Below are 9,178 nucleotides of genomic sequence, written 5' to 3'. Positions count from 1 at the left end.
CGGGGCAGATCGGGCTGGGGAAAGAGTGCGCACTGAATCTGCAAACACATTCCTCAAAATTCCAGAGCCCAGGAACCCCTTGGAAAATCTTCCAGGAGAACGCATACCCCAGTCAGAAGTATTATATTATTAATTCACAATCGCATCTCAAAATTTCTCAAGAGGAGGAGCCATTGTTCTCACTTTTCTTAACCCGACATTATGACTTTTAAGAAAAAGAGCAGCATCTCTGAGTTTTTTAAAAGATAATTTATTATCAAATGAAGAAGTCATAAAGCAAAATGGAGGGGAGCAGATGACAAACATAAATTTAAAGTGTCGTTTTCCTCAAATACTATTCCTAAGGTTAGAAACAGGAAATGTATCCCATGAAGAGGTACTTAATCTTTTTCAAATGCCTGTGATTTCAAAAGAAAACCTCTCTCTGAATATATAGATCCTTATTACACAAAAGATTAAATTTAAGAGTCTGAGAAAAGAGACTTTTTAACTCATAAGTAAATGGTATTTCCCAGACACCCTTTGGAATGTTTGTTTTTAATCAGTGGGTTTTAAAAATCACCACTTCCACCTTGAGAACTAATATGAATCCACCACTGATCGACAACATTCAATCTACGCCTTCACCTGCTTCCTTTTCTGCAACTTTCAGCAAAGCACATTTGGGGAAAAAGAAAGGATTCGAGAAAACTGCAGTTGGGTCCCTGGTGGATGACAAAATCAAAATCTGCTTTTCCATTCACATGACGCATCCACAGGCACTCACTTCTACTTACTTTACTGACATATTTCATATCAAAAAATCTCACATGTGCATCTCAACACAAGGCCACGTTCAAAGACTATGTTCCCTCCCACTGCTCTTTCCAGTCATGCTGTCCACGACATTATCCTGAGCTCGTTATGTGTCTCCATTGGGCCAGAGCAACGGGAATTTTCTTTCTCATTGTTTTAGTTGCTAACTCATGTCAGATTCTTTTGCAACTGTACCGTCAGGCTCCTTTGTCAGTGGGATTTCCCAGGCAAGAATACTGGAGTGGGTTGCCACTTCCTTCTCCAAGGGATCTTCCTGAGGTGGGTTGAACCTGCATCTCCTACATTGGCAGGCAGATTCTTTACCACTGAGCCACCAAGAAAGCCACGGGAATTCTCTTACTATAGTTTAAAAATTACATTGATCACTTGTCTTAAATGACAAGCTTATGAAATCAGAGAGAAAAAGCCATTTTTATCCATAAATGCTGTGTCACACTTCCAAAAGCAGGAGGCATCTACTGCTCTGCATGATGACAGGAGATTACGGGGTCCTGGGGTGCCCCCGAGGGACCCCTGCTGAGCTTCGTGCTGGCAAACTTGGGACCACGGAGCTGACTGCACGCTCCATGGAAGGGGTGTTTCTAGTCAGGTGCACAATGGACATACTGCTGTTAAATTTGAGAAAGACAGCAGACCATTTAGCCCTCTAGGCCTCTGATGACTTCAAATGACAGTGATTATCGTCACACCTGCTCTCCTTTGAACAGAAGTCCTGCTGTGGCTCTAGGGTATCCACCGAGCCCTCAATTCTGCTTTCAGGACAGATGGAAGCCATCAGCACAAACCCGGAGATACAGCGGGAGTGCGGGCTTCCAGGACTCTGCAAGCACCTGACATCATCTGGATGCAAAGGAAATACCCACACTTTTGTTCTCTCCAATATCAGATGAGCAAAAGCCATCTGCCACCATCTTTACTCAGAATCCACAGGGATTGGTAGCAGGAAGAAGTCAGGGCCAGGTGAGGCAGGGCAGGGTAGGGTGTGAAGCAGGGCAGGCAAGAGGCTGAAGGCCAGAGGCAGCCTGGCCTCCGAGCCCTCCTGGTCTGGCCCGGCCCAGCCTGTGTCCCTACTTCTGTGGGGGCCCATCAGCTATTCAGTTTCTTCTGTTCACACTCAATGCCATGACTATCACGTTAAAAGGAACGTTTGAATGCGTACAGTCACCATGGCACCCGGGCTTTGGAGTTTGACTTGTGACATCACTCTTGATGCTCAGCTCACCTTTACTTCACTTGGGGTGGGGGGGGGGTGTCGATTTCCTTGCTTTTTTGCTTAGAGCTCAGGCACCAGCAAAATTCCTCTGCAATGCTGACCCAAGGTCGCTAGAAAGGACCCACACCCTGATGAACCAGATCATTAGAAACATCTATGTCCACCTCCTCCCAGCGGGAATCAAGTCTTAGGTATGGCTGTTGGCTCCCACTGTGAGTAAAGTCCCCCTCGTAGAACTCCCCCAAAAGTGTTTTCCCTAAGCATTCTCTCAAAATGCCGATTCTCTCCAAAGGGGCCTCTGCTATGTTTCGCCTTGTGAAAAAATTAGGAAAGTATTGGGAAACCCCAAAACACATATCAGGAAGAGTTAAACAAGCTTGTGGAAGACGTCATTGTTGTTTAGTTGCTAAGTCGTGTCCGACTCTTGTGACGGCATGGACTGCAGCCCATCAGTCCTGTCCACGGGATTTCCCAGGCAAGAATACTGGAGTAGGTTGCCGTTTCCTTCTCCAGGGATCTTCCTGACCCAGGGATCGAACCTGAGTCTTCTACATCGTCAGGTGGGTTCCTTACCACTGAGCCACCAGGGAAGCCCCAGTGAAGACACTGTCAGATGCCAAAGGTTCAAGGCACTTTGCTCGGAACCAAGCTTGGAACCCACAGCGGAAGGAACTGGAACCAACCTGTTACCCCCAAACTCAGCCACCAGTTGACCCGACCCCACTGTAGAGGCAAGAATGGGGTGAACCTTTTCTTTCCTTCTTTCTTTTTTGAAAGGCATCTTATATTGTGATTTGGGGTTTTTTTCCATATCACAAAAAAGATTTAGAGAATCCCAAAGAGTTTTAGTTAACAGGAAATACAAATAGAAATGTAAAAAAAAACCAGAATGGAACTCAACTCTCCACAGATTGAACCCATATGGGTGTCACAGCTCACTGAGTTAGCACCACTTTTGTAGTAGTGAAGACACCCGGGGCTGAAACGTCTTCAAACTCACTTTTTCCATCTCAGGGAGATTTTCCATGCTCTTCCTCAAACAGACTGACCAATGGAGGAAGCGCTCCCCATCCTCCCTATTTCAAAGTGTGGGGCATTTTCCTTTCGCTCTAAGCCATTCTTTGATTTTCTCATCAAATTGAGACTTTGGGGAAGCTATGTAGCAGCAAACTAGGAAATACACTCCCTTTAAACACAGTTGGGAAAAAAACGTAAAAACCGAATTCGCTGGATAATTAGAAGCTACTGTGACATTTTCTTTTCTTCTCCAGGCTGGGCTTAGAGGTATCTCTGGGTTAGACTGTTCTGGGGCTAGAAGGACACACGAGGGCAGCCTGGCCCAACCAGACCGACCCGGGGAAGGGGGCCGGCCCCCTGGAGCCTGCTCCAGTCAGTTCTCCTCCAACAGGTAATCACTGCCCGCGAACTCCGTGGCTTCGAGCTCCACGCTGGACAGGAACCTCCTCAGTGTCTTGCGGCAGTTGTAATCCAGGGTGGTGGTGTAGATGGTCTTGGGGTACTTGGGGTAGATGATGGTGGTGCTGAGGAAGCGGGTGGGTTTGTGGCGGGGCTCGAAGCGCACCTCCGCCTTGTAGTTGCGCCACGTGCAACTGGGAATGCAGGTGATGGTCTGGCTGCAGGAGGCCACCGCCAGGCCCAGGGGCAGCTGGACGTCGTCAATGAAGTGCCTCTCTGAGTCGTACTTGACCGAGGACGTGTACCTGGGCGGGAGACACAAGGCCACGTGAAGCCGCTCCTCGGAGCTGGGGGCACAGGGGTCCCTACTGTGCCCTCAGACCTTGTGATGTGGTGACTCTGGGGAGAAGCTGCATGGAGTTTATGATGTGCTTACCATGTGGTCCTTTTCTGTTCTAAGCACTTTACTTCCAGGATCTAATTAATTAACCTTCCCAACAATGCCAGGAGAAGGAATTGGGGGTGCAGAGGTTACAGTCACAGTGAGAGGGAGCGTGGAGCTCTGGGGCCTCCATGCAAGGCATGCAGGATTCCCAAGTTCACCTGCATTTCTGCTCCCCCTGAATGGAGTTGGCTCCCACTGACTTAAATTTTCAGACCTTGGCCAAATTACTTCCAAGCCTCTGTTTCCTCTTTTATATATATATATATATATATATATATATATATATATATACACACTTATATATAAATAATATATATTTATATATTATTGGGTCTCAGTTGCAGCTGCACTGGGTCTTAAATGCAGCTTGTGGGATCTTAGTTCCCCGACTAGGGGTCAAACCTACACTCCTTGCATTGGAAGCACGGAGTCTTAACACCAGGAAAATCCCTCCTTCCTGAAAAAGGTGCCCAGCGTAAGGGGGGAGAGTGTTTAAACAGCAACTGCTATTTATGGGAATGATTATATAATAAGGCGGATTCTCCTGTCCACGAGGGGTGAGTCGTTTCTCTGTCCCCTTAATGAACAATCATCTCTTTAATGAGAGGAGCAGGGAACCCAGACATCCTGAATGCTGGTTCTGAAAGCTCTCTGATAACCAAATCCTGGTACTGGGGCCACCTCCGCCTTCAATTTGGAGACCCCTCAGGCTCAGGGAACGGAGACGTGACCTTATCCATCAAAGCCAATTAACAGTCTTGATTTCCATAAAATAATTAACATCCACATTCCTCAGCAGCTACTTTATTATTATTTGTTAAGTCCTTCTTGGGCAATTTGGAAGGCTTTTTTTGGAAGCAAAGCATGAATTCATTTGCCTTCCTAATTATTGCCTCTTCACCGTTACTGAAACGTGTACAAGCATCACACATAGGCACAGATAACAGACTGCCCCTCGCCATCCCCTACCCACTGGTCAGGGAGTAAGAATCAGCAGTCTTTTCAAAACGAGTCTGATGGGAACATCTATTCTCCTTGGGCAAGTAGGTTAAGGGGCTGGGGAAGCTCATGTCATGAAGTCATGTCCCCATTTGATTCAAAATACAAGCTCTCCAGGAATAAAAGGCTGAACCGCTCACCTCCAAACTGCTGAGTCGCCTTTGTTCTGTGTCAAAGGGCTCTTTGTGTTCATGCAACGAAACTCCAGCTATAAAACCACTAGTTACCCAAAGTAAAATTCCTTTCTCTAAAAAGATGTCTTTTAATGGAGCCTTTCAAAGGCTCTCTGACCCCAGATGAGCCTGGGTAAGATAAATTTCCAGAGGAAGAACAGTACTTGCCCAGTGAAATCAGAACCTGAGACAAGGTGATAGCACCTTGATGCTGGCGTGGGGTGGGGGTAAGATGTGGAAAGCAGCTTCTAGGAAGAGGAATTCAGTTCAGTTCAGCCGCTCAGTCATGTCTGACTCTTTGCGACCCCATGAACCGCAGCACGCCAGGCCTCCCTGTCCATCACCAACTCCCAGAGTTTATCCAAACTCATGTCCATTGAGTCGGTGATGCCAGAAAGAGGAATTACTTTATTACAAATGCTTAAACATCTGACGGCCACGATAAGTGAAGCATAAAAAGCAAGTTGCGGTATAACACAATCTCATTTTCATTTTAATGAGTGTGTCTATATTCAAAAGGTTAGAACACCCCAAAGAGAATCCACCAAACTATAAGAGTTTAGCGCACTTCTGTCATTGACTATTAAAAAAAAAAAGCATTAATTACTGGAATCAAAAACAAGTGAAATGAAATCAGTGCCCACTGTATTTACCTTACTTCTGTTGGTGGTAAGGGGTCAAGCTCCACTCCTTCGCCAAAGGACAGGGGGCATAACCTTGGTGAGCAGCCGGAGCCCAGGGGGTTGGGGAGAGAAGCTGGATTCTGCAATGATGGAGAATGCAGTCAGCCCACGGGCCCATCTGACGCTTTCCCCACAGAATTCCTGGTTCTAGCCTCCCGCTGACGGGCCCAGCTGTGATTCGTGGCCCCCACCGGGAACTGATGCCAGAGAAGGACTGATCCACAGCAGCAGCAGAGCGTGGATAGCTGTGTTCAAATCTTGGGTCCACCGTGGAGGTGCTGGGTGCCCTCCCCAGAGTCACAGCATATGCCCCACGACCTTCTCTGCATACCTGGGGCGGGGGTGGGGGTCCCCTTCCACTGATGAGGTTTCGTAGAAGGGTGAATAGAGGAAGCAAATCTGAGCTCAGCACTGTGACTGCGACCAGTCCCCAGGCCTGCCGCATCATCGCACAGAAAGAAAACCACCATGAACTGGGGTTTTGCTAACCAGAACCTTCAATTACACGCCCCCAGCCCTATCACTGTCTCAGCAACTCTTCAGAAAAGGCCAAAACCAACAAAAAGAAACGCTACCAGGGATTCTTTTTTTTTTTTTTTTTATACACTGAAGATTCAGTCCAACTTCCCTCATGTCCTCTGCCTCTGGGGCCGCCAGATCGACACCCAGCCAAGATGGAGGAATCTGCAAACTCACTGGAAAGGCAGACACCAGAAAGTTCTCTCTGGCACCTTCCACTGTCCAGAAAACTCCAAGAACCAGAGCATGGCATCCCAGGGGTTCACCCTCTTCCAGGCTGGTCAAGGCATCGGGCTTTCTGATTCACCAAGCAGCCTGAGTCAGAGATAGGGCCATCCTCCACGGAGGTGCTCACTTTTCTTCGCCTGATTTGACTTGAGTCAGGGCTTCTGTGTTAAGCCAGCCAAAGGGAGCAGCCCTCCTGGGATAACTGGGAACTGTCATTTTCTTCGCCTGATTTGAGAGAAGAACCTACACTTGGGCCAGGACATGGTGGTGGCAGCCCCACCCCTAGGGCTTCCAGGAAGCAGACATTTCTAGAAGGTTGACTTTAAGACTCTTAGGTTACCAGCACAAGGTGTCAAGTAGGGGGCATAAGGTGGACATACAAAAGACAAAGGGGACCAGGTAGGTCAGGGAGAGGTGGGGGTCCCCAGGGTCCAGCCCTGAACTCAGGGTCGGGGGGAGAAGTTTAATAAGCCCTCACCGGGGCTTGAGAACTCAGGTCCGAGCGTTGGGGCAGGGCTGGGCACTGGCTGCAGCAGAGCTTCAGGAAACAACCCCAGCAGTGACAGGGGGCCCTGCTCTGCCCACAGACACTCCTCAACCTAGGGGTGCCTTCCCAGCAGTCCTGGGGGCTGCAGGACGACACAGCCACCAAGAGGAGGCAGGCGACTTTCAACACTCACACTGCAGCCTTCTCCCAGGTGTCCACACAGACAGTGGGTCCTCTTGCCCTGTCTCCTCCCCTCCTCATCCCTGCCGCCAGCACTCTCTGAGCACACACCGTGCCCCAGCACAGGCTGGGAGGGGGGTGGTGCAGCAGGAGTCACACTCCTGAACAAGGCACCCACCAGGCGGAAGGGACAAAGTCACAGCCCCTGGCATGGCTCTGGGAGGCATCCGGGAAGACTTCCCAGAGGAGGTGACAAGTTGGGTCAGAAGGGCACCCGGAGGGCAGCCGGCAGGGGTTTGATGGACTGGGTGTTGGAGAGGTAGAAGGGGAGAAGCACGCAGAGGGAGGGAGCAGCCTCAGGGGCACAGGTGTGTCCATCTGCCTGCGGTCAGGGGATGTGGAAGATGAGGCTATAAAGGGCCAGGCAGCCAGGGTTCTGAAGGCCAAGATGGAGCCAGTGCTGCCTTCGCATGGAAATGAGAGAACACAGTGATGGTCATGGAGAGACAGGATCAAGAATTCCACGTACCAAAGCGGGTGGGCCCCTAAGAAGCAGCAGCTGAACTGACTACAGTCAGTAGCAACTGACTACTTCACTCAGGGGAGAGGGCTGCAAACAGCCATCCCCAAGGCGGAGGAGCGGGCTCAGAGCTCGGAGCTTGACTGTAGGATGTGGGTCCCTTGAACTCTAGGTAAAGGCAATAAACACTACCATGTGAGCGATTCCTAAGGTACTTGCATTTTCTCTTTAAATAAAAGTTTTAAAGTGAAGTAAAAGGACTCATTGTTGAAAGTTTCCACCCACCTAAAGGCCTCCCATCCATCATGTGCCAGATACAGGTTAGGTGATGGGCCAAGAGGGGCCACTCTGATCTCAAAAGGTCCCCTCCAAGGCTGCTAACAGTGCCCTAAAGCTGGCCCTCTTTGCTCAATGAATCTGGGAGTGGAGCAAATCCCTCTCCCCAAGACCTACCGGGAGTGGGGCAGGCCCGTCAGAACCACCGAGAGCGGGGGCAAAGCCCGGAAAAGCCTGGGGTTCCCTCTCGGTGTCCCGGGACCCCTCTGGTCCGGCCAGGTCAGGATATGGTCAAGCCGAAGCCTGGCAGCCCCGGGGGCCGCCACCCCGAAGGGAGGAGGCGGCGGCCCGCCTCTCCCGGGGCTCCCGCGCCTCGCAGGCGATGACAATTTTCCAGCCACCGGCTCCAGCTGGCCGGGCTCTCGCCGCGCTCCCGCCCCGGGCTCCCGGCGCTGGCCACACCGTCCCGACGGGCGGGCGGCGGCGCCCACAGCGCGCCCCGGGAGGGCCAGCAGACCGCCTGGGGGTCCGGCACGGGGTGGGGGGATAAGATGGGGGGGAAGGGGCCGGGGCGGGGTCACTTACCGGGGCCGCGCGGGTGGCCGCTGCGTCTGGCTCCAGTGCCCCCGGGGCCGGCGTGCGCTCCCCGCCGCCGCCCCCGGCCGCTGCGAGCGCCCAGTGGCTGGGGCTGGGGCTGGGGGGAAGCCCCGAGTCCGGACTGTCCAGGACGCCGTCGCCCTTCTTCTTCGTGTCCACGAGCTCGGGCACATCCTGCAGGCTCAGCCGGCCCACCATGGCGGTGCGCGCGGCGGGGCCGGGGCCGCTGCCCGCCGGCCGCCCTCCCTGCCAGCCACCCGCGCGCCGTCCGGGTCCGCCGGCTGCAGCGCTCCCGGGCTCGCCCCCCGCCCCGCCCCGCCCCGCCCCGCCCCGCCCCGCCCCGCCCCGCCTCGCCCCGCCCCGCCTCGCCCGGGCCCGACCCGCCCGCGGTGGCGGAGCCGCCAGGCCGGGCGCCAGGGGCCGCTGCGCTCCTGCAGTGCGCCGCTCAGCCCTCCGCGAGCGGCCGATCTCAGGCTCCGGGGGCGCCGGCCCGGGACCCCCGCCCCACCCGGCCGTCCGCCCCGCCTTGGGCGGACCTGAGACCCCGCTCGCACCGGGCCCACGGGCGCCTTGTCCCCTCGGCCTGGACCAGCCGGGCCGGCGGACGCTAGAATCTCGAGCCCTAG

General features: G+C 52.7%; 1 protein-coding gene across 1 annotated transcript; it reads right to left on the bottom strand.

The window, feature by feature from the left end:
- Positions 1-230: 230 nt before the first annotated feature.
- RFLNB (refilin B) lies at positions 231-8,868 on the bottom strand. The gene is made up of 3 exons (XM_069603113.1): positions 8,541-8,868; positions 5,716-5,825; positions 231-3,750 (listed from the first exon to the last, which is right to left on the bottom strand). The coding sequence occupies exons 1-3, from the start codon at positions 8,748-8,750 to the stop codon at positions 3,420-3,422; spliced, it is 651 nt and encodes a 216-aa protein (XP_069459214.1). The 5' UTR covers positions 8,751-8,868; the 3' UTR covers positions 231-3,419.
- Between the last annotated feature and the right edge of the window lie 310 nt (positions 8,869-9,178).

This window comes from Ovis canadensis, chromosome 11, assembly GCF_042477335.2.
Source record: "Ovis canadensis isolate MfBH-ARS-UI-01 breed Bighorn chromosome 11, ARS-UI_OviCan_v2, whole genome shotgun sequence".
NCBI classification, from domain to species: domain Eukaryota; kingdom Metazoa; phylum Chordata; class Mammalia; order Artiodactyla; family Bovidae; genus Ovis; species Ovis canadensis.
Note: the sequence above shows the minus strand (reverse complement) of the source record. Positions and strands in the feature narration are given on the sequence as shown.

Excerpts from the sequence above, each read along its gene's own strand:
- RFLNB (XM_069603113.1), bottom strand. The coding sequence starts at position 8,750 with ATGGTGGGCCGGCTGAGCCTGCAGGATGTGCCCGAGCTCGTGGACACG. Across the intron at positions 5,826-8,540 it reads CGGCCACCCGCGCGGCCCCG|AATCCAGCTTCTCTCCCCAA; the intron begins GTAAGTGACCCC and ends CCATCATTGCAG. Across the intron at positions 3,751-5,715 it reads TTACCACCAACAGAAGTAAG|GTACACGTCCTCGGTCAAGT; the intron begins GTAAATACAGTG and ends TCTCCCGCCCAG.